The following is a 21,050-nucleotide window of genomic DNA, read 5'->3' as shown; positions in this document are numbered from 1 at the left end:
TTCTTCTTCTTTTTTTTTATTTTTATTTTTTTTATTAAAAATATTTTTGGATCATCAACTTTTAATCCTGCTATACATTTTTTTTCTTCTACAAACTCCGTATACTAGTTTCTCAGAATTAGAGTTTTTCATGAACATGATTAAAAATATTATGTGATGAGCATCGAGTTCTAGGACTTGACCAGAATGAATCAATCAGTCTTAACGAGCTAAGGGACTTGTGTGTTTTCCTCTCTTATGTTAACAACATTCCCCATACACATACTCCACAAAAGATAAAACATTGTTGTTGTTGCTATCACCATACTCTTCGTAGTCGGACAAAACAACTACAGTCTCTACGACCCTCATCGATTCCATTTACATTCTTCTTACTATTTTCAACCTTAATCTCTTTCTGGTGTCACTCCCGTTACTCTTCTTGAACTCAAATTCCCTGCATACGACCATGCTTTCTCCGTTTCCCCCACTACTCCCTTCTCTCTCGTCCCACTCCTCTTCACTGAATACAGCGGTGGTGCTCTCCTCGGGCTCCGAGATGCTACACTTAGGGAAGGCGTTGCAAATGGGGATCCGTAAGGCGAGCTTTGCACTGAGAACCCTTTCTGAGCGTCGAGTCCATTGATGCTGAATAGTGATAGCGGTTCCGTGGCTGACATGGATTTTCTCATGGCGTCATCAACATACAGCACATCATCTATTCTAGCCATGATGTTGAATGCCATGCTCTCCATCACCCTCGAGTAACTCTCCAGAATTGATTGCCCTACATCCTGCAACAACAGAAAAACAAAAAAACACACAGAGACTCTAGAATTATTTAAGCATTGTTTCATGTTGCAACCAGCAGATTACAGTCCTTTGAACGAACTTATTATACCTTGTTGTACTGAATCTTGTTCATGTCTAGCGTTGTCTGGGGAAGACCCGGGAAGCGGATCCTCAGACTCTGCAAGAGGGTCTGGGCTCTCTGCACAAGGAAATCACTTCTTTCGGTGTCATTTACAAGGCCTTTAACCTTGCCACCCCATGTAGAAAGCTTTAGCTTTGCCTGCTTCTTGTGGCTCCTCCCACTCTTCCGTTTCCAAACGTGGACAGCAGCCTCAATCCGGTTGGCGATTTCAAGGGTCTGATGCTCCGATGACAGATCAAGACAGTCTAGGAGACATTCTGGTGAGAACTTGTTTGCGGTTAAGTAGTGGTAGATGATCTCTCCAAGGCATTCCTTGCCGCTCTGCAGAAAGTATAAAATTAGAGCTCAATGAGCCAACCACAGAAAAGCTACAGGGGAAACCTTGAGCACTCAGCAGCATACCTTGGGCAATGTCTCCAAGTAAGGGTCAGGAATCTCCATCTCGGCGAGCACGCCGCTGTTAATTGCCAAAGCAGCCTTGAGAATCTGGTTGGCAAAGTCCCGGCACTGCTGCAGCTTCTTCCTAGTGTCTTGAGACAAACCGTTAGGGGGAACCTTAGGGCAAGGGAGCCACCACTTGTCCTCCTGCCTAACGGAAGGGCGGCCAGAGGAAGCAGGGGAATTGTAGGAATCCTGGTCGCACTCTCCAAGAAGAATACCGCGATCGGTATACCAGAAGTCGGTATGGGAGAAAGAGTCAAGCATATCGATGAGCATAGCATCGAGCTTCTTGAGGGCAGGGAGATTGGCATAGAGATCAGAACGGGGGCGAGTCTCCATGATCTCATAAGTTCCGCCTCCAGGGAAGTGCTGAATGGAAGGAATGAGCTCAACGATGGAATCGCTAACACAGAGTAGCCATTCGAGTTCTCTGCGCCACATGGCCTTCTTCTGAGGGGCAAGGGGCTCAAGCCTCCATAGCTCGCCAAAGACAGTGGCTGTAAAATCCAACAAAGGGGGGGGGGATTGAGATGATGAATACATACGAGAAGAAGCCCCTTAGCAACAAAAATGGAGATTGAGAGAGCTGACCAGAGAGATTGGTGATGGCGTTGGAGATAGCAAGCGCCGTACAAACCCCTTTGCCTCCGCCTGACATGTCTTCTCCGAGAAGTAGCTTAGCAAATCTCTCTTTCATCATCTCAATTTCTATCACCGGGAAATGCCAAATTACATTTTTAAAGGAGAAAGGCAAAGTTAATGAATGGCGTAGTAAAAGAAGAAGGGGGGGGGGGAGGGGTACCGGATAAATGGGTGTCAGGTTTGTCATCCCAGACGACATCTTTGCCACCGATCACAGGAAGCATAACCGGGGCAGGGAAGTAAAATCCTCGGGGAGGAGAGGAATGGTTGGGGGCGTCGGCGTCGAAGCTGGTAGAACTCTGGGACTCGCTAATGTCGGCGCTGGGACTGTAGCTTCCGCATCTCTCGGAAGAAGAGCCTCCGTCGTCTTCTACATCAGAGGATAGACTACCCATCCCTTACTATTATTATTCTTCTTCTAGAGGCAGAGATCTAACAACTAAACGGCTCAAAGAATCCACATTTGTTTGTTTGGCTCAAAGAAGACTGACAGAGAGAAAGTAAGATGGAGGAGGAAGCAAGGCAGTGGATGTGATGATGGTTTTTTTTTTGTTTGATTGACAAAAAAAAATTAATTAAAAAAGAGTAAAAGCAGCAGAGATATTACTAAAAGTTAATAAAAATAAAAATGACTCCTTTCCTCCTCTCTCTCTCTCTCGTCGTCCCAACTCTCACGGCCGCCGTTAAGTGACGGTCTTCTTCTTCTCTTGGTTTTGGGAGAAGGAAAAGTAAGTAGACGTGGAAAAGACTTAACGGCCAACGATTCTTAATAATATCCCACGGACGTTCTCATTTGCGCCCCCTTGTTTATATTAGCCGTTGGATATATTATAAGAGAACCATCTCACGATCAGCAGCAGCAGAGCGTTGTTTGTTGCGTTGTGTAACTGTGAGAACCTCTCTAAGCAGCAAGCAGCGGGCAGAGAGATATATAAAAAATAAAAATATTAAAAACAAAAGCCTGACATTGTGTGGACTAGAAGCATTCCTTGTCGGATTTAAAGATCAGTCTCTCTCTCTCTCTCTCTCGAACCGAAAACTACACCATATGTCTTCTTTAATCTTTACCCTCGTCCCTCGTGACCTTCCCCGCCACGTGCCTTTTACCTATTCGTTTTCTCATTTCTCTGTAGTAATCTCCAACGCCTCTAAACAATATCCACGTCGATTACTTTTTTTATTAAAATTTACAACTCTTATTCTAATCGTTGTTACTACTAATATCTACTAATTAATGTTGGGTTTATAGTCTCTAATAAATGTCACTGATCGCTATGAAAGAATGCTACGGAAAATGTATTGTTGATTCACATGCATCGATTTAGTTTGACTTTCTCTTTTTCTTTAATTTTCTTCATTCATCATCCCTTTCCTTTAATTTACTCTTCCATTTATTAATGTGTTTTGTTTCCTCTTCGTTCCCCCATTGCCGTTTCATTGACAGCCTTGTAATTTGTACTACTTCCATATTGCAATTTCAACTTCAACTTCTTTTGACCATTTTATTTTTCTTTACCCATAAACATGGAGTGACGTTTTACCGGTGATCATGACTTATTTCATCTTGACTAGTACTATAATTTTATCTTTTAGCAATCTGTTTATCCAAAATTATCCTCTCCTTTTTTAAGTATAAAACTTTTTTTTTTTTTAAGTATAAAACAAAACTATTGTTGTATCTCCTCCTGATATGGTTAAATTACTTTGTTTTAGGCGAGTGACAATTGTATGCATGACAGACACTAACCATTATAAAACAGTCAAACTTTTTTATCAATTTTGGGTGTAACATTAAAATTTTATGAAACATATATCTCTCTCTCTCTATAGAAATATAAAAGAATGAAGAACTCGATCTAATAAGAATACATCCCTAATTAATCTAATCCATTCACGATTGGTATGTATGACCATATATAGTCATTACGATTTAAGGAGTGGTATTGGGCTCGTGTTTGTCGGAGGCACGGCCACACAACAAAGCATTCTTAGGCAATAGGTATTCATCTCTGAGAGAGTGAGCTGGAGAATAAACTCGGAGGTACAACTGTTGACCTAAGTATTGCCTCGCCCAGTATTCACTCCTTAAGTTCCACATCCCCACATTGTCCAGTGCCACATATACTGCTGTCCAAGATTCTGGATACACCTATATATATACAAACCATTCCGTTGTTGAGATGATGATGCTATGTCTTTACTAGCTCTTTTATCTGTATATGTATTTGGTTTGGGAAAGAGAGATATGTAGAAAGTTATTAATTGTACCTGAGTAGTGGACCGAGACACAGCATCCCTCAGATTATACTCTCGCCTACTCGCTTTTGACCATGCTCCTCTATCCATCCTGTGGACAATATATATATATACTCACAAACATCAGAGATACGTACAATGCAATGCTTTATTACTATATTATAAGAGGGTGATTAATTAGCTAACTTCTCACCCGACAACCCAGAAGCTGTATCCATCGAGGTGGTAACTTTGGACGATCTTCTCGCGGTTTTGAAATACGATTTCAAGGAAGTCCCTATGGCGTGCTCCCATCACTGACGTGTCCATTCTCATCCCTACCCCTCTTCTCGGCTTGTCAGGGATGCTTCCCACTTTGAATACGCCTTTTATCTTAAAGTAATCCGCAAGCTTAAGCGGGGTATCTGCAGCTACGAACGACACCCCGTTTATGGCGTAGCGTTGCTTCCTATGCACACGTGCCGCTGAGCTTTCCAATATTAAAGTCCTAGATATTTTGATTCGACCATAGTGGTACGATCCCTGAGGGTTAGGCCTTGGCCCAGACGCAGTTAGATTTGTTCTAATGGACCGGGCCTGTTTGATAGACCAATCTAGTTCATCGGTAGGTGGTGGTTCAACGTGGACGGAAGCTGATGAGAGGGTTTTTCTTGAGTTAAAGTAGTGGATCGTGGATGAGACCAAGAGTTTTTTTGCGACAAATTTTGTGGAGACGACAATGCCATAGTCTTGGGCAGGCTGGTCCATGGTGACCAAGACGGAGTAAGACTGTCCAACGTGAATGTCGAGTGAGGTATACATGGACTGGACTGTATGGGTTCCCTCAACCTCGACGAGCTTCATCTGATGACCTTGTATTCTAAAATTCAGAGTGTTTTGAAGCCCTACGTTCGATATTCTGAATCTGTATGTTTTACCTACATAAATTATATTGTTCCACAAAAAGATTTATCTATGAGATAATTACGTCTTCGTAACTAAATTATTGAACGTATGAAGATTTTGCAAAGACGAACCTTTGTGGACGGTGAGAGAAGAAGAAAAACTGACTCCTTGGCCATTGATCAAAACCCCTTGAGGCAAAGGTAGCTTGTGTCCTCTATCCAAAAGTGCCTTCAAAGTCTGAATGTGCGTTTAATTAGTACGTTATATATATTGTCCTAATCAATCAAACATATATATATATATATATATATATATATATATATAAAGAATTAGTTAATCAAATAGAAAAGTACCTTGTGGTCACGTTCAAACCAGTCGCTGACTAGGAAGGTAAAGTCTCCAGCGGGTTCAGGAAAAGGGACGGGGATGCGAGGACGGCTGAGAATACGGAAACCGCCGAAACCACCGACAGCTTTGTGGACGGCAAGGGAGGGGAAGTAGAAGAAACTACCGATCTGGTCTTTGACTTGGATGGCATAAGTGTAGTTTTTGCCCGGTGGGATTGGACAAGTCGTCCCATACACCCCATCTTGGTAAGAATTCTTCCTCAGTTGCACACCGTTCCTTCATTATTACGTATTAACCATTTTGTGTTTTAGTAATTATATTATCATTGACATTTATAACTAACGTGATGAAAACTTGACGTGTTCACTAATAATGCCTAACAAATTAAATAATATCGTGACGTAACAACACTAGTGCATGCAAATTGGCTCCCTCATCATGCCAATTACCAACACTAGTATAGTTGTCTGTCTCATTCACAAATATATTTTTTTTTTTTTTTAAATTGTGCTGTAAGAAAAGTGGAAACTAAAAAGAAAGGGAAATCTAGAGATGGGTACCAAGATAAGAGAAAGGGCTCGTCGAGATCGTTGTGAACGTTGATGATCAAATTGTCATTGGTGACAGAGTAAATATCGGGTCCTGGATATTGTCCATTTATCAGGATTCCCTGCGTACGCGCATGGTCATAAAATATAATCAAGCATGCATGATCGATCAAACAGAAACACACGAAACTAAAGAAGCCATTAATATTATATTCTGTAAAGTTGATCTTTGGAAAGAAAAAAAAAAGAGAGAAGAAATAATGTACCCTAAGAGGAATGCCAAGTGGAGAAATGGTGCCGTAAGTGACCCTCCAGTCGAAAAAACGGTAGGGATCTTCAGCTTGAACAAAAGAAATGAGCATCGTGGCCATTATAGTCATCATCATAGTCCAGACGCCACCGTTTATCCACCACCCCGCCATATCCCTGCTTATATATCAACTTGATAACGAGGAGCAGGAGAAGAAGCTGGAAGATGAAAGTAGAAAGCTTCAAATTTGTAGTAACGGAAGAAATGACTCGGTGACGTATTTAAAGTGCAAAGGGGGAAGGAAGCTTTCCAATCCAGCTGATTCCGTGTTTTATTCAACCATGTAATATAAGTATATATAAGACCCCCCACCGACTCAGTAATTATACATACATCAAACCCATTAAGGGCTGTGATTGAACGCGTATGAGTTTTTTTTTATGAAACAATTAAATGGACTATATATATATATTAGTATTAGGATGCATGCATAATATATGTATGTTGCAATTAAATAGTTCACAAAAATACGACTTTTATCTTAAAATAGTTAAGAAGAAGAGTTGTGGGATTGGAGCTAGCTAGAAACAGACAAAAAATTTAAATTGGGAGTACATACGATTAAAGCGCGTAACGCAAATGTTGATGAAGAAGATATTGCTGAGTTGGATTGGGGTTGGCGGCGCCGAAAATTCTTACTCTCTATAGATTAAGGCCTTGAATGGTGTAGCAGATGGTACGCAAAACGGGTGAACTGCTTTTTTTTCACCATTCACCACTATTTTATATTTAAACTAATTTTTTAAAAAAATAAATAAAAATTAAATTTGATCTGCCTGCAGATCATAATTACAAAGGAAAAGTAATGATCTGCTAACACTTCATTTTTTATGCGTATCATGTCTGAACTGCCTTTTTTATTTAATATTTTATTAAATAAATAATGCTGTAATAATAAACACATAAATATATATATATATATATATATATATATATTTAATATACCACTCTAAAAATTATTTGTTAAAAATTCAAATAAAACAACTTAAATTCATAAAATTAATATATACTGTTTAAATCACAAAGTTTTCATAATAAATAATTCAAAGTTTTCTTACAATTGTTAGTTTAACTATATTTTTTTGCTCCACTATTCTAAGTTTTCTTATAAATATTTCTTTAAAGATTTTTTTATTTATTTATCATAGTTTACTAATTTAATGCATCACAAATATTGTACTTATTAATTTTATTTTCATGATTATTATACACCACGTATGTTGTAACATAATGTTATTATATTATATGTTGTAAATATTAGTTTTAATTTAACCCATCTCAAAAATTCTCTTAAATTAATAACATTAAATGTTTACAAATTTACAATATAAAATTCAAAATAAAGTAATTTCTCATCATTATTATAAAATTCAATAAAATCAATATTTTTAATCTACACCTATTTTTCTATAGTTATTGTTGACAAAAAAAAAATCTACACCTATTTGATTGGTTTTCACCATTTAATTATATTTTGTAGCGGTCAAACCACTTGATCTGCATTTGTACCGCCAAATCTGCTTGATCTGCTTCTGTTCTGCTTGATCTTCTTGAACCGCTTGATCTGCACTGCTTGATATGCTTTCTCCATTCGAAGCCTAATTAACACTTTAATGTATACATCAGTTCAGTATATATTTCATTTAGCACAAGTCAACATCTATATATATATATATATATATAAAATAAGATGTCAAAAACCAAAAAATATTGTCCGCAGGTATATAATATATATATATATATATATATATATTTCTGTGAGTGCCTGATTGGTCCGTGAATTTGATGTTTGGTTTAGTGACTTCATTTAACATTAGTAGTATTACTTAATTTTTTTTGCAGGGATTTAAAATGAAATGAAGGTAACCAACTGCAACAACGCTATTACCCCCAACAGCTGGAAACACAGACTGTCTTCTTTCCCGTGAGAGACGTCTCTCTCTCTCTCTCTCTCTCTCTCTTTTTCTTCACTTTCAGACTAAAACTCTCAACAAGTCTCAGACTCTCCGTGTCTGCTCCTTTCCTTTCACCTTTTCCCTTTCTTTCTCTTTTTCTCTGTGATATCTAATGGGCCGTTTTGGGCCCTTTATTCTTTCCCCAGTCCAAACTTACGAACCCACAACAAATCCTAAGCGTTTCTTGCTCATAAAGCAAAGCATGACTCCATTAGTTTCTTTCTTTATTTTTTTTATTTTACATCAAACATGAGTTTCATGATTACAAGTACTTCCAACAAAAATATCTCTTATTATATAGAATAAACGAAACCTATATATATATGCTCTGGACTCTGGAGAAACGAAACCTACAGCATGCCGTTTACAATTTGTACAAAGTGAGAGATGAAAAAATAAAAAAGTATATATATATATATATATATATATATATATGTATTTTAGGGTTTCAATTTTTACAACTCCCATGTTCTAATATGAGTTCTTTAAGATTTAAGAGTTTTCAAATAGAAAGTTTGGCATTGCACTAACATGACAAGGTGGACAATACAAGAAGATGATAAAGCAAGTACGTGAAAGCGAGACTAATAAAGGGTATCATAACTAGGTTTCCTTCTTTTTCTCATCCTCATCGGTATGACCAGGAAGCTTCTCTTTGATCTTGTCCATCAACCCTTTCTCCTTGGCGTTTTCATGATGAGGTTCAAGTTCGGGCTTCCCATGGTGACCTCCGGGAAGCTTATCTTTTACCTTCTCCATGAACCCTTTCTCCTTCCCGTCCTCATGTTCAGGCTTGGCTTGGTCATGATGACCTATACCTGCAGGAAGTTTCTCCTTGATCTTCTCCATGATGCCTTTCTTCTCCTCTGTTTCACATTGATCTGCAGCATCTTCCTTCTTCTTCTTCTTCTCCCCATTTACACCAGCTTCCTCATCACTTGACTGCATACATATTACATCCTCGATTAACAAGTGTCATTAAAAACATTTCTCATGCAGCTAATAAATTAATGTGTATATAATCAAGCTTACAGAGCTGTCGGAAAGGTGGAGTCTTTCAGCGAGAGAAGGCCTCTCCTCTTCATTGTTTTCCTTGGTCACACCGACACACTCGGAAGGATGTGCATCTTCGGGTTTTTTCTTGAGAAAGTCAAACATCCCACAGCCTTTGGAAGCTGCAGCATCAGCTTCCTGCTGCTCACTAGAACGAGTATGATCCGCCATCGTTTAGGAAAACGCAAACAAGTTGAAGTATTCAACACTCACTTTTTAATTGCCAACAGGACTTTATGCTTTGCAAGATGTAAGAACTGATGAGTTACACAAAGCCCTGCGATACTGTTTTTATAGTAGCTCAAGCTTTTCTTTTCTGTTTATTTAATTGCAAGTTATTTTTTTAGTAATTTAACACTAGATTCGTGTTTAGCCCAAGGTATTGCCGGAAAATTGTACTAACTAGTCTATATTCTAAAGACCAAAGGGGAACAAGTTTTTTTTTTTGTTGGAAAGTAAAAAAATAAACATAGTACATGTCCGAATACTTTGCGTTCCGCCGACCAATGGGATATAGTCGGTGTGGACGGTCCACGCTATCCAATGAAGAGAGCAAAAGCAGTGTTGAAATTTAAATTAATGTTTGGGTTGCATGATAATTAGAAAATTAAGCTTGAATATGAGTGTTAATTGAATGGGCCTAATCAGACGATGGGCTTAGATAAACAAAGGGCATTAGAGGGATAGGATTGGGTTAAATTTCATGGTTTTGGTCATGGTTTTGGTCTTGGTCATGCTCTCTCGTCATTGTCATTGAACTCCTTTACCGCCTCACTCACCACTTAAAAAAGAAGATATACTCTTGGACTCCTTTACTAGAGAGAGTCTAGACATTAGCCTACCATCTTGATATGCATCATTAAAAGAAATCAGTAGTTGGTGTAGAATCTTAGACAGATCAACATAATCTAGAAATAGAAAGAAAAGAAAAAAGAGAGGAGAGGGAGGAGTATGAAGATATCTTCACATTAGTAGTAATCTGTAATCACAGGGATGTTTATTGATTACGAGCCCGTTGAATATTGAATGTTTGATATACGAGTGAAATCAACATGTGAACAAACAAGCGTTTGACATGTCCGATAAGAACAAGAATACGAGTAAATAAATCACTAATTATCTATGATGTGGTAAGGATACATTCACCGAATTGTTAGCAGAAGAGAGAAAGATACATAAAACAACAATTTAAGCACATATAGAAGAAAACAAGCGGCGAGATTTTAATTGGTTAAGTATAGGTTGAAAAAAAAAAACAAGAGTAGTTTATAGTTAAACGAAGAGAGGAGACCGACTCGACCGACATGTACAAGGCCCGAGGGGGGCACAGCTGTGATGCAGAGAGTCGGTGCAGTGCCACGTCGTCCATCCACCACCGTATTGGACTATTGGGGGTAGCGTACCCCTCTCTCTCTCTCTCTCTCTCTTACTTGGAATTAGGATATACTCTAGTATACTACACTATATAACAGTTTATTATAAGTTCCTGGTCACGACAACTCCCCAAGTCATTGAACTCAACCCAATCAAAAAAAAAATATATGTCAATGTCGCATATGAGAGTCGTAAACACACGTACTTGAGGCAGCTGCTTCTATCTATGACGTGACGTGTGTCTGGATGTTACACTGATCTGGCACCCGTTATTATTAATTCTCTTCATAACTAAAAAAGATGGGATATTTAGGAGTGATGAGTATTTATTCACTCTCTTTCCATTGCAAATCCCCCCAACTCATTACTCTCTCATCAGTCTTATACTTGTATTGCTTCAATCTCTCTCGAGACACAAAATAAACAAAGAAAATGGGAGGCATTCTCTTCCTCATCTTCTTCCTCCTCTCCTCATCTTCAGACGCCTGCGACCGATGTCTTCACCACTCTAAGGCATCTTTTTTCTCCTCTGCCCCTGCTCTCTCTTGTAACCATTCCTTCTCTTCATTACTTCTTTCCTTTTTTTTCTCTTTCTTTTCAACTTTTAACTTGTTTCTTTCCTCATTTCAGCCGGAGCTTGTGCCTATGGCTCTTTGGCTACTAGTTTCTTTGCCGGCCACATTGCGGCGGCACTTCCTTCCATCTACAAAGACGGCGCCGGCTGCGGAGCTTGCTTCCAGGTCAGATGCAAGAACCCCGCTCTTTGCAGCAGCAAAGGAACCACCGTGATCGTCACAGACCTCAGCAACACCAACCGAACCGATCTTGTCCTCAGCACCAGGGCCTTCAGGGCAATGGCTAAGCCCGTTCTTGGCGCCGACAGAGATCTTCTCAAACAAGGTATTGTCGACATTGAATACCAGAGGTTCGTGATTCCCTAACTTTCCTTGCTTCACTTTAACTAGTAACTTGTAGTTATAACAAGAACTGAACATGAAACAGAGTTCCTTGCGATTACGGGAACAAGAAGATGAACGTGAGAGTGGAAGAGTCAAGCAAAAATCCAAACTACTTGGCCATAAAGCTGTTGTACCAAGGAGGCCAAACCGAAGTGGTTGCCATCGACATTGCTCAAGTAGGTTCGTCACATTGGAGTTACATGAGCAGAAGCCACGGAGCAGTGTGGGTTGCTGCCAAAGTACCCGCCGGAGCTCTGCAGTTCAAGTTCGTGGTGACGGCAGGCTACGACGGCAAAATGGTTTGGTCGCAGCGGGTGGTTCTTCCGGCCAGCTGGGTAGCTGGGAAGACCTATGACGCCGGCGTTCAGATCACCGACATTGCTCAGGAAGGTTGTGATCCATGTGACGATCACATCTGGACCTGACTTACTACTCCAGGCGACCAAGACCTCTTAATTAATTGGGAGGAAGAACCAACAGGAATGCGTAATCGCAAGATTCTTGTGTAACAGACTTGTTTATTAACTGAGAGGAAGAACCAACAGGAATTCTATTATAAAGACAAGACTTAAACAAGAAAGCTAAGAAATAAAAATATATAAGGGAGTATGTGTGTATGTATGTACAAAAGGAAAGGTCTATATATATACACCATTCTTTCTAGCTGTAACCTTGCAACTTAACATTTATAAATTGTTTAAAAAAAAAAAAATCTGAATTGAAAATAATTCTGATTCGTTCGTGTATAAGAAAACAGGAGCTTAGTCTGAGAAGATCACTTCATCAGCTTTTGAATGATCCAAATCGCTTCTACCGGCTATGGGGACATTGCCAATGTCTGAGTACTCTGATGAGTTATGTTCATCTTCATTTAGATGTTTTGCTTTTGCTCTTACTCTTGCTTCTTCAGAGGTTCGACAAATGCAGGAGGCTGGGTTCTCATGGAACTCGCCCTCTCCCGGTTTCATTTCATCTGGTTCCCCCATGAAACCTTTCTGGTATCTTCTGACCTTGGATGAGAAATCATCCCATGTCATGTTTTTTCTGTTACTGAAGACTTGGTAGAGTTTCTTTGCGTTTGGACGGATGGTTACTTTGTGTCCCAGGTATCTCCTGCAAAACATACATGTGCATTAGAAAAGAGACTAGTGAAGTAAGTGATGCTTAAAGGCAATTGTTATACCTTCTTCCAGCTAAGATTCTAGCCATGTTTCCGTTGTTGTTGGTGACAAATGCGTCACTCTCATCACAGACAATGAAGTCAAGAGCAGCCATGCGTGATGAAAAGTTGGCAAACGGAGCCAGTTCTTTCTTGGAAGTCAATGTCTCTTTAGTATGGAGATTTGGAAAGAGATCTCTTAACGGTGCCAGTGTATCCTCCCCTCCGTATACTTCGCCTGATGCTACATACAAGTGAACCTCTTTCCCAAAGCCTAAGCCTCTGAGCATCAGACCAATCTCCTCTGGCGTCAGGGGACATCTCCCGTGCCGCCGTACCTTTTCAGGGTTGGCCGCCTGCAAATTGCAACAAGTACCCAAATGAGTTAATTAATTAACAAGAGTTGATACTAGATCTTACAACTATATATGATATTCAAACTAAGCATACTATATAGATATAGATTCTCACATGTAACGTTTTCCACCTTCTTCTCATAGCTCCGAGTTCGAGTCTCTCTTTCTGACCTCCGCCATAATAGCATCCGGAGAAGGCCAACATATCAGGTTCGAACCTAACAACCAACATGCACATCTGTTAGCCTTATGCTTAGAAGTGCTACGAAGATAGAGGAGGGATTGGTATGTGTACCTGAGATGAAGGGCAACGAAATGTTTGGCTTTGTTTCTCATCCGGTCAACCAGCAATTGACCCATCCTGTTGATAGACTCTGTATATCTCACCGCATGGTAGTTCACTCTACACCTCAGCTTCTGGAGTTCTGTATCCAGAGCGTTGGACAACCTATAATCGAATTTGGAGAGTTGAACAACCTGCGCATCGAGATTGCAGCAGATGAGCATACTTGTATATATGATCATGACACGAAGCCACAAGTTAGTTTGGAGGATAGCTGACATGTTTCTTATTAAGTATGGGCAGAACACGCTGTAGGTAGCAAGAGGGTGTGCACTTCCTTGGGACACGTATGGACTGTAGGCTGCTGGATATTTTTGACTGCTCTTCTTTAGGAAGCTCCTTGACGATCTTCACGTCTTTGGAGAGATGAGAAATGAACCAATCAATGTCAAATATCTCCTCAAAGTTGCTGCACCACAGACGAAGCTGTGTTAATTAGAACCAACCAATCGAACATCAAATGGGAACATGGAGAGGGTGGCACCACACCTGGTGTCCTTCCAATACGATTTCTGGTCAAGCTTAGGGACCACAAGAGTGGCGTTGAGAATGTAAGCCGCAACTACAGCATCTATTATCTACAGTAGCAGAAGGGAACCAAAATGCTTCAGAAAGAAACCCCCATCTCAATAAGCATAATAGCAAGACTACCATATATGTATATATATATATATATATGTGATGTGGTTCGCAAGGATCTCACCCCTGTTCGCTGCTGGTTCAGCCCTCCGCTTGTAGCGATCAGTAAATATCGATTGGTTTGTGTTCTCTCATCCGTAACTGTCACCGTTTTGAATAATTACCAAACCAAATCAATTGCTACAAAGGAGAGTCTTTCGTTTATAGTAATATATATGTAGAGGGCAAATGGATCGAACCTTTACCTTGAAAGGAGTCAGTGGCATTGCTGCATGCATAGTAGAAGTTGGACAATCTCGAGCTCCATAACTTGCGATCGGAGGTTCCGCCATTTTCCTAAAACACACAGTCCATGATAATGAATGAGATAGGTCTTGGAAATGTGAAGACTTTTACGTAAATGGATAAGGAGATTGCGTACGGGTACACGGAAGGGAGTGGCTTGATGTGGATTGGGTTCCAGAGACACTAGATGGTTTGGATGGATCAAGGGAGGAGGAGAAAGGATGGAAAATGAGAAGAGGAGGAGGAGGAGACAGCCGGAGACGGCAGAGACCAGAGGAAAAAGACGGTGACGGCGACGAAGGAGAAGTAGCAACTGGTGGCGAATTCCGGCGATGACCAGCTTTCTCTTGTCGGGTTCAGCTCCATAATCTCTTTTCTTCAACTTCAAAGACGACGACATCGTATTAATGCAGCATACAAAGGAGAAGAAGGAATGAAAGAGGCTAGGCTACAAAGAATAGGAAGAAAACAAGAGAAATGGGAAGGAGAGAGTGCAAAAGGAGGATGAGGATGAAGAAGAAGTCATTTCTTGATGACGAGAGAGAGAGAAGTTGGTTGCCGAGAAATGATCAGACATAGTCCAAACTAATCTCAAAACTAAACCAAACCCCCTCCCTCTCCACGACTTCTGTTTTGAGTTTGGTTTTTTTTCTTCTTATATGTCTCAGCAACCACACCACACCAACACCGAATCCCTTCCAAACTTATATTTATTACCTTGTTAAATTATCTCGAATTAGCTGTTTTAGATTCTTATCTTAAATAAATATTGTTGAACTCGTCTAAAATAGTTGTTTTTTTTTTGCCTTGGAGTTTTGTTCGGTTTCCATAAACAAATTTATCCTATCTAAGATTTTTTAAAGATGCCAACTCGTGCGTGTTATTAGAATTGTTGAATGGGTTTCCTTGACAGCGAAATTGTTGAATGGGTTTTATAAAAAATAAAAAAAAGGTTTATCGTTCTAAAAAAGCTAATATTAGAAAGCTCTGTTTTGAGTTCCGATACCCCGAACATCGACGACGACTGTAAGAGAGAGAAAGAAAAAACTCAACAAACGTGCCGATATTAGTGGGCCTTACTGGGCTTATATTTTAGAGAAGCAAAAGGCCCATCTACCAATTAGTCTCCGTCTTCTTCTCCAAACAAAAACCGCCTTAGCTCTCCCTGCAACTGCAACGGTTAAACCCCTCAATTGATTCAGCCCTCCTCCTCTCCCTCTCTGCCTCGACGATCTCTCTACCGCACCGCTCCTCTTTCCTGATTCCGTAAGTTTCCCCTTTTTTTTTTTTTTTTTGGTTTTGGAGTTTCCGACTCTTTTCTTATGGCTAACCCACCAGCAGTATCATCGTCTTCTCGGCTTTCTCTGTCGCTTGTTTGTTTTTTTTCTTTTCAGTATCGTCTCTTTTTCTTCTCATCCTAGAGTCATCCAATTTGCTTGCTCTGTGTAACCGGAATTTAGGTCAGTCATCATCATAGTAAAGTATCTCTAGTGGAATTGGGCAGTGATGGAGTCCAGTAGAGTAGTGGCTGGGAAGCAAGTCTCGCTGCCCTGGAACAGCAGGTTGGCCAAAGTGAAAAGACTAAGACTAGGCAATTTTCGGATGAGTCAAGTCTCTGGCCCCCAAAACTGCTCCCTTCATACCAATCCAAACCCCACGTTTCCTTTTGCTACTCGTCGGAAGAGCCAGATCAACCCTGACTGCGGCGTTGAATCTCCCTTTGCCAACTTGGAGCACAAAGATCTCTCTTCCGGTTCACTGGAAAAACTCCCGTAAGGCTGTTGAGGTGTTGCGTTATCCCTTTTGATACTCTTTCGTATGTTAGCTGCGCCCTTCTTGCCTTTGTAGATGTTTTTATCTCCCTCCTTGCTAGGGAGGACACTGTTGAAGCACGTCCTGTTGACATCAAACGAGAACTCGTGATGCTCTCTCTTCCGGCCATTGCTGGACAGGCCATTGATCCTTTGACGCTGCTCATGGAGACTGCATACATTGGAAGGCTCGGTATTTTTCCTTTGCTTCTCCATACTTTGAAGAGCTAGTTTTTAGACTTCTAAGGCCTCCCTTCTTTCTATTCTGCAGGATCTGTAGAGTTGGGTTCCGCTGCCGTCTCCATGTCCATCTTCAATACCATTTCAAAGCTCTTCAACATTCCACTCCTCAGCGTTGCCACTTCTTTTGTCGCTGAAGACATTGCAAAGACTGCCGCACAAGATTTAGCCTCAGGTTAACCTAACAAATAGCTTTCTTCTCTTGTCATTTTTTTTTCCAGCCTTATCTCTCTATTTTATTGGATTTCAAAAGATATTCATAGTGACATACCTTCTCCAGGTTTACCAGAAAGGAAACAGTTTTCTTCAGTGTCCACAGCGCTAGTGCTAGCCATTGGAATTGGCATATTCGAGGCACTCGCTTTGTCTTTCGCATCTGGACCCTTTTTAAGGTTAATGGGTGTTCAATCTGTAAGTTCAGTCCAGTTAGAGCTTATTGTCATCTATGCCTTCCGAAATTTTGGAGACACCTATTCTGTGGCGTTTATGTTTTCTGTCTTTTATACCTGACACCCAGGTTTCAGAAATGTTCATCCCTGCGCGGCAGTTTCTTGTCCTTAGGGCGCTTGGTGCTCCTGCTTATGTGGTTTCTTTAGCTCTTCAAGGCATTTTTCGTGGATTTAAGGATACAAAAACTCCAGTCTACTGTTTAGGTTAGCATTCTTTGAGATCTTTTGACATAGTCCAAGTATATTCAATGATTTTGGTATTTCTTGTTTCCATCGGTTCATTCATTCTCTAATTTCCATAACGCAGGCGTTGGTAATTTTCTAGCTGTATTTCTATTCCCTCTGTTTATATACAAGTTCAGGATGGGTGTAGCAGGGGCAGCAATATCTAGCGTTATCTCCCAGTATGTATCTAAGATCTTTCTTCTTTTCCAGTTTTCCCCCTTTCGTCAAACTTGTAGGATGGTGCTTAACCTCTTTCCTCTGATCCATAGGTACATTGTTGCCATTTCAATGCTTATACTCTTGAACAAAAGAGTTATACTGCTTCCTCCAAAGATGGGGTCACTAAAGTTCGGCGATTACCTAAAATCAGGTATGTGGACAATGGTTTCTAACTTATGGGTTTTATGGATGTAAGTATTGTATTGATTTATCTAGGTTTAAAACCTTGACTTGAATTATAGGGGGATTTGTTCTTGGAAGGACTCTGTCTGTGCTCATGACCATGACCGTTGCCACATCAATGGCAGCTCGTCAGGGAGTTTTTGCAATGGCAGCACATCAGATATGCATGCAAGTGTGGTTGGCGGTATCTCTACTTACTGATGCACTAGCTTCATCTGGACAGGTATTAGTTTCTCAGCTTGGTTTTCCTACCTAGAGGTTTTGGCTCTATAACTTTCTTCATCTGTTTGGTATCAAATGGGACTAAGAAATGCACTGAGATAATTGCTAGAGATGGTGTTAAGCCTCGTGTCTTGTTGATCAGGCCTTGATCGCAAGTTCTGCATCCAAAAGAGACTTTGAAGGTGTGAAAGAGGTTACGACTTATGTTCTGAAGGTCTGATCCCACATCCCTTTTCGTAGTTCATATTCAGTTACTTCCATTAATATAAGGAAAAATGAATTATATTTACCTTGAGGAAGTTGGCGAGAAAGGACGAATTTGTAGAAATGCCTTAGCTAAGACATAGGGTAAGTTGAAGGGAAAATGTTTACTCTCTTAATCATGAAGGTGGTGCACAAAAGAAGTGGATTTTTATCTTGTTGGGGATGCTGATTGATCTCTGGTTGTAGAGAGGGATGTAACGTGTTTTAGTGTTGTACAGATAGGAGTGGTGACAGGGTTTGGACTGGCTATTTTGTTGGGGATGTCGTTCAGTTCAATAGCTGGTTTATTTTCCAAAGACCCTGAAGTTCTGCGGATTGTGAGAAAGGGAGTATTGGTAAGTGATGTAATTACCTAAAGTGGGTGAGGGGTTTGATGGACCGTCTCCCATTTACTCACGTAACATGCATATACAGTTTGTAGCGGCAACCCAACCAATGACAGCTCTGGCGTTCATCTTTGATGGACTGCACTATGGGATATCGGACTTCCCCTACGCAGCTTGCTCAATGGTAAGTAAGAGAGAAGTCCTCCTTGTTAAAAGATAAGATATCATAAGCTGAGGTGGAAGGATTTGTGTGTGTGTGTGTGTCAGATGGTGGTGGGAGGAATATCATCAGGGTTCATGCTGTATGCATCGGCAGGGTTAGGGCTAAGTGGAGTGTGGGTGGGGCTGAGTATGTTCATGGGATTGCGGATGGTGGCTGGATTCAGCAGGTAAAGAAAAAGCTTGAACTATTATATATAGGGAGACAAGTAGAATAAAATGTGTAGTAGCTTATTTTTTTGGTAGTGGTGGTAGAAATAAAACTCAAATATGTGTGTGTTGTGTTTTGATTGGTGAATGGTAAAGATTAATGTGGAGGAAGGGTCCATGGTGGTTCATGCACACAAGTGACAAGGTGAGAGAGCCTATTCTTTTGTTCATTGTGTTTTTAATTTGCGTGCAAAGCTTTTCTTGTTAACTCTGTTTGTTTCGTATGTGTATATGGCAGCGTCTAGCTTAAAAAAAAAAGGCTTTTAAAGGGGAGAGAGAGAGAGAGACGTGGCAGTCTTCAGGCTTTGTCAAACTGAACTACGTAGTACACATTTGTACTTATTAGCTTCGTTTTTTTCGATCTCGTTTATTTACTGGTAATCAAATATAAAATATAATAATCCTGTAAGTAGTTCTGCGAAAAAAAGCCTAAAAGGTATCCAAAATCTGTCAAGTGGATTTTTTTTTTATAAATAAGAGATAGTGAATAACTTTACATAAATTTCAAGTTCAATAGCATGAAATTTGGAAAGAGATTTTAAAATCACAAACTAAATAACATATGATTTGGAAATAAAAACTAAAATCCTTATTTTATACATCTCCTTAGTAATATTTTTTTTATTAAGGGTAAGAAAATTTATCAGTTGGAAAAATAGGGATTAGAAAGAAATTACTCAAATTAGTGCGAGTCTCGAAGATAAAGAGATAAGACAAAAAGAAAAGATAAAAGAGACAGCCAGTCAAAACCTTAGACATTAATGATTTCAGATTTCTGATAAGAAGAAAGTAAAAATTAGTGGATGGTTATAAATAGGTTAAAGTGACGCTGGGGAAAAAAGAGAGAAAGAGAGAGAAATGGATTCGCTAGTAGGGAAGAACAGGTATTGGGTGCTCCGCCACGGCAAGAGCATTCCCAACGAGAGAGGCCTCATCGTCTCTTCCATGGTTTCTCTCCTCTTTTTCTTTCGTTATGCTCTTCTTCTTCTTTCTTCTTCATCCATCCACTTACTCTACTTGATCATATTTATGGAATTTGTAGGAACATGGTGTGCTCCCCGAGTTCCAGTTAGCGCCTGACGGTGTCGATCAGGCTCGTCTCGCCGGCGAATTGTTCCTCCAGGTTCTCTTTCTTTCAAAAAAAGATAGTTTTTTGGAATCTCAAAAACTTTATTATAGTCTGTCATAATATGATGATCAAAACTCTCTGCGTGCAGCAACTCAAGGAAAATAACATAGAACTGGACAAGGTCCGCATTTGCTACTCTCCCTTCTCCAGAACCACTCACACCGCTAGGGTTGTTGCTGAGGTCCTCAATCTCCCCTTTGATTCTCCTCAATGCAAGGTTTGTATAATACCTGATACTCTCCCTACAGAACTATTTGTTATTGCATACCTCCTACTCTGCAACTACTACTACTACTGCTATATTTCCACAAAACTAGTGTATTGTATGCTTTTCTCAAAGTTGAATTGCTGAGGCAGATGATTGAAGATTTGCGAGAACGCTATTTTGGACCTACATTTGAACTCAAGTCACATGACAAGGTTCCTCCTTATTATTTTTATTTCTTTTTCTTATATTTACTTCCCTATCTACTAGCAAGGAAACCGTTCTCAAGCTTTTTCTTTTCTTCTGGTTGCCGCAGTACCCAGAGATATGGGCTCTTGATGAGAAAGATCCATTCATGAAACCAGAAGGAGGTGAGAGTGCTGCTGATGTTGTTTCCAGACTTGCCACTGCCATGGAATCCATGGAAGCTGATTATCAAAGGTAAAATAATGCCCTACCTACCACCCCATTTTCTTCTGCATCCATTCCAACTGATACCTTAATAAGACATATATTCCTGTAGTTGTGCAATTCTGGTGGTCAGTCATGGAGATCCTCTGCAGATGCTACAGAACGTCTTCCATTCAGCAAAGCTACAGAAAGGAGATGATGGTCTGGCTCAGAGGATTCAGATGAGCAGAGTTGCTTCTGTTTTGTCTCAGCACCGCAAGTTTGCTTTGCTCACTGGGGAACTCCGCCCTCTCATCTGATCTGACAGGGCTATAAAACTATTCAAAACTATTCAAAACTATTCTTTATTGCTATAAAACTATTCAAACTTTTTGGCATGTCTGTTTCCTGCAACTCAGTCTTGTTATTGCTATTGCTTAACATGGGAATAACATATTATTTCGTTTCAAAGACAGAGCCAACATGAATTTT

General features: G+C 40.1%; 7 protein-coding genes across 11 annotated transcripts; 3 read left to right on the top strand and 4 right to left on the bottom strand.

Moving 5' to 3' along the window:
• Nucleotides 1–168: 168 nt before the first annotated feature.
• On the bottom strand, nucleotides 169–2,578 carry LOC111829553 (rop guanine nucleotide exchange factor 1). Its single transcript, XM_023778857.1, has 5 exons — nucleotides 2,157–2,578; nucleotides 1,946–2,062; nucleotides 1,316–1,851; nucleotides 881–1,234; nucleotides 169–773 (listed from the first exon to the last, which is right to left on the bottom strand). Exons 1-5 carry the CDS (start codon nucleotides 2,389–2,391, stop codon nucleotides 387–389), a joined length of 1,629 nt encoding a protein of 542 aa, XP_023634625.1. The 5' UTR covers nucleotides 2,392–2,578; the 3' UTR covers nucleotides 169–386.
• Nucleotides 2,579–3,754: 1,176 nt separating this feature from the next.
• On the bottom strand, nucleotides 3,755–6,578 carry LOC17877499 (L-ascorbate oxidase homolog). The gene is made up of 7 exons (XM_006283402.2): nucleotides 6,300–6,578; nucleotides 6,046–6,155; nucleotides 5,491–5,761; nucleotides 5,269–5,374; nucleotides 4,446–5,169; nucleotides 4,265–4,343; nucleotides 3,755–4,145 (listed from the first exon to the last, which is right to left on the bottom strand). The coding sequence occupies exons 1-7, from the start codon at nucleotides 6,453–6,455 to the stop codon at nucleotides 3,927–3,929; spliced, it is 1,665 nt and encodes a 554-aa protein (XP_006283464.1). The 5' UTR covers nucleotides 6,456–6,578; the 3' UTR covers nucleotides 3,755–3,926.
• Nucleotides 6,579–8,789: 2,211 nt separating this feature from the next.
• Nucleotides 8,790–9,601, bottom strand: LOC17878799 (dehydrin ERD10). Its single transcript, XM_006282669.2, has 2 exons — nucleotides 9,331–9,601; nucleotides 8,790–9,240 (listed from the first exon to the last, which is right to left on the bottom strand). Exons 1-2 carry the CDS (start codon nucleotides 9,520–9,522, stop codon nucleotides 8,902–8,904), a joined length of 531 nt encoding a protein of 176 aa, XP_006282731.1. The 5' UTR covers nucleotides 9,523–9,601; the 3' UTR covers nucleotides 8,790–8,901.
• Nucleotides 9,602–11,085: 1,484 nt separating this feature from the next.
• LOC17879822 (expansin-like A2) lies at nucleotides 11,086–12,187 on the top strand. Its single transcript, XM_006284285.2, has 3 exons — nucleotides 11,086–11,272; nucleotides 11,356–11,650; nucleotides 11,728–12,187. The coding sequence occupies exons 1-3, from the start codon at nucleotides 11,158–11,160 to the stop codon at nucleotides 12,107–12,109; spliced, it is 792 nt and encodes a 263-aa protein (XP_006284347.1). The 5' UTR covers nucleotides 11,086–11,157; the 3' UTR covers nucleotides 12,110–12,187.
• A 96-nt stretch (nucleotides 12,188–12,283) lies between these two features.
• Nucleotides 12,284–15,153, bottom strand: LOC17880301 (protein ROOT HAIR SPECIFIC 17). 2 transcript variants are annotated; one of them, XM_023779020.1, is made up of 9 exons: nucleotides 14,603–15,153; nucleotides 14,421–14,517; nucleotides 14,246–14,322; nucleotides 14,032–14,120; nucleotides 13,762–13,951; nucleotides 13,495–13,676; nucleotides 13,315–13,417; nucleotides 12,868–13,199; nucleotides 12,284–12,797 (listed from the first exon to the last, which is right to left on the bottom strand). In XM_023779020.1, the coding sequence occupies exons 1-9, from the start codon at nucleotides 14,864–14,866 to the stop codon at nucleotides 12,446–12,448; spliced, it is 1,686 nt and encodes a 561-aa protein (XP_023634788.1). In that variant the 5' UTR covers nucleotides 14,867–15,153; the 3' UTR covers nucleotides 12,284–12,445. The 2 variants fall into 2 exon arrangements, with proteins under 2 accessions (XP_023634788.1, XP_006285490.1); XM_006285428.2 differs by having other exon boundaries at nucleotides 14,427–14,517.
• A 482-nt stretch (nucleotides 15,154–15,635) lies between these two features.
• LOC17878982 (protein DETOXIFICATION 45, chloroplastic) lies at nucleotides 15,636–19,336 on the top strand. 4 transcript variants are annotated; one of them, XM_023779769.1, is made up of 15 exons: nucleotides 15,636–15,732; nucleotides 15,927–16,238; nucleotides 16,340–16,470; nucleotides 16,549–16,692; nucleotides 16,798–16,928; nucleotides 17,035–17,170; nucleotides 17,274–17,370; nucleotides 17,461–17,561; nucleotides 17,653–17,816; nucleotides 17,958–18,029; nucleotides 18,298–18,414; nucleotides 18,494–18,589; nucleotides 18,673–18,794; nucleotides 18,931–18,979; nucleotides 19,073–19,336. In XM_023779769.1, the coding sequence occupies exons 2-15, from the start codon at nucleotides 15,973–15,975 to the stop codon at nucleotides 19,082–19,084; spliced, it is 1,638 nt and encodes a 545-aa protein (XP_023635537.1). In that variant the 5' UTR covers nucleotides 15,636–15,732; nucleotides 15,927–15,972; the 3' UTR covers nucleotides 19,085–19,336. The 4 variants fall into 4 exon arrangements, with proteins under 4 accessions (XP_023635537.1, XP_023635536.1, XP_023635535.1 ...); XM_023779768.1 differs by having other exon boundaries at nucleotides 15,647–15,732; nucleotides 15,971–16,238; nucleotides 19,073–19,085; XM_023779767.1 differs by having other exon boundaries at nucleotides 15,713–15,732; nucleotides 15,932–16,238; nucleotides 19,073–19,085.
• Nucleotides 19,337–19,664: 328 nt separating this feature from the next.
• LOC17879990 (phosphoserine phosphatase 1) lies at nucleotides 19,665–21,029 on the top strand. Its single transcript, XM_023778845.1, has 6 exons — nucleotides 19,665–19,782; nucleotides 19,877–19,957; nucleotides 20,052–20,180; nucleotides 20,321–20,383; nucleotides 20,485–20,609; nucleotides 20,692–21,029. Exons 1-6 carry the CDS (start codon nucleotides 19,693–19,695, stop codon nucleotides 20,876–20,878), a joined length of 675 nt encoding a protein of 224 aa, XP_023634613.1. The 5' UTR covers nucleotides 19,665–19,692; the 3' UTR covers nucleotides 20,879–21,029.
• The last annotated feature ends 21 nt before the right edge of the window (nucleotides 21,030–21,050 follow it).

The sequence above is a fragment of the Capsella rubella genome, unplaced genomic scaffold (genome assembly GCF_000375325.1).
Source record: "Capsella rubella cultivar Monte Gargano unplaced genomic scaffold, Caprub1_0 scaffold_7, whole genome shotgun sequence".
NCBI classification, from domain to species: domain Eukaryota; kingdom Viridiplantae; phylum Streptophyta; class Magnoliopsida; order Brassicales; family Brassicaceae; genus Capsella; species Capsella rubella.
This window is presented reverse-complemented; position numbering and strand designations above follow the sequence as displayed.

Excerpts from the sequence above, each read along its gene's own strand:
- LOC111829553 (XM_023778857.1), bottom strand. The coding sequence starts at position 2,391 with ATGGGTAGTCTATCCTCTGATGTAGAAGACGACGGAGGCTCTTCTTCC. Across the intron at positions 1,852-1,945 it reads CGCCATCACCAATCTCTCTG|CCACTGTCTTTGGCGAGCTA; the intron begins GTCAGCTCTCTC and ends TGGATTTTACAG. Across the intron at positions 1,235-1,315 it reads ACTTGGAGACATTGCCCAAG|AGCGGCAAGGAATGCCTTGG; the intron begins GTATGCTGCTGA and ends TACTTTCTGCAG.
- LOC17877499 (XM_006283402.2), bottom strand. The coding sequence starts at position 6,455 with ATGGCGGGGTGGTGGATAAACGGTGGCGTCTGGACTATGATGATGACT. Across the intron at positions 5,762-6,045 it reads GAGCCCTTTCTCTTATCTTG|GAACGGTGTGCAACTGAGGA; the intron begins GTACCCATCTCT and ends GTAATAATGAAG. Across the intron at positions 5,170-5,268 it reads TTCTCTCACCGTCCACAAAG|GTAAAACATACAGATTCAGA; the intron begins GTTCGTCTTTGC and ends TAATTTATGTAG.
- LOC17878799 (XM_006282669.2), bottom strand. The coding sequence starts at position 9,522 with ATGGCGGATCATACTCGTTCTAGTGAGCAGCAGGAAGCTGATGCTGCA. Across the intron at positions 9,241-9,330 it reads TCCACCTTTCCGACAGCTCT|TCAAGTGATGAGGAAGCTGG; the intron begins GTAAGCTTGATT and ends ATATGTATGCAG.
- LOC17879822 (XM_006284285.2), top strand. The coding sequence starts at position 11,158 with ATGGGAGGCATTCTCTTCCTCATCTTCTTCCTCCTCTCCTCATCTTCA. Across the intron at positions 11,273-11,355 it reads CTCTGCCCCTGCTCTCTCTT|CCGGAGCTTGTGCCTATGGC; the intron begins GTAACCATTCCT and ends TCCTCATTTCAG. Across the intron at positions 11,651-11,727 it reads GTCGACATTGAATACCAGAG|AGTTCCTTGCGATTACGGGA; the intron begins GTTCGTGATTCC and ends AACATGAAACAG.
- LOC17879990 (XM_023778845.1), top strand. The coding sequence starts at position 19,693 with ATGGATTCGCTAGTAGGGAAGAACAGGTATTGGGTGCTCCGCCACGGC. Across the intron at positions 19,783-19,876 it reads GCCTCATCGTCTCTTCCATG|GAACATGGTGTGCTCCCCGA; the intron begins GTTTCTCTCCTC and ends TGGAATTTGTAG. Across the intron at positions 19,958-20,051 it reads CCGGCGAATTGTTCCTCCAG|CAACTCAAGGAAAATAACAT; the intron begins GTTCTCTTTCTT and ends CTCTGCGTGCAG.
- LOC17880301 (XM_023779020.1), bottom strand. The coding sequence starts at position 14,866 with ATGTCGTCGTCTTTGAAGTTGAAGAAAAGAGATTATGGAGCTGAACCC. Across the intron at positions 13,677-13,761 it reads CCATACTTAATAAGAAACAT|GTTGTTCAACTCTCCAAATT; the intron begins GTCAGCTATCCT and ends CTCGATGCGCAG. Across the intron at positions 13,200-13,314 it reads GAAGGTGGAAAACGTTACAT|GCGGCCAACCCTGAAAAGGT; the intron begins GTGAGAATCTAT and ends TGCAATTTGCAG.
- LOC17878982 (XM_023779769.1), top strand. The coding sequence starts at position 15,973 with ATGGAGTCCAGTAGAGTAGTGGCTGGGAAGCAAGTCTCGCTGCCCTGG. Across the intron at positions 16,929-17,034 it reads GGTTAATGGGTGTTCAATCT|GTTTCAGAAATGTTCATCCC; the intron begins GTAAGTTCAGTC and ends CCTGACACCCAG. Across the intron at positions 17,817-17,957 it reads CACTAGCTTCATCTGGACAG|GCCTTGATCGCAAGTTCTGC; the intron begins GTATTAGTTTCT and ends CTTGTTGATCAG.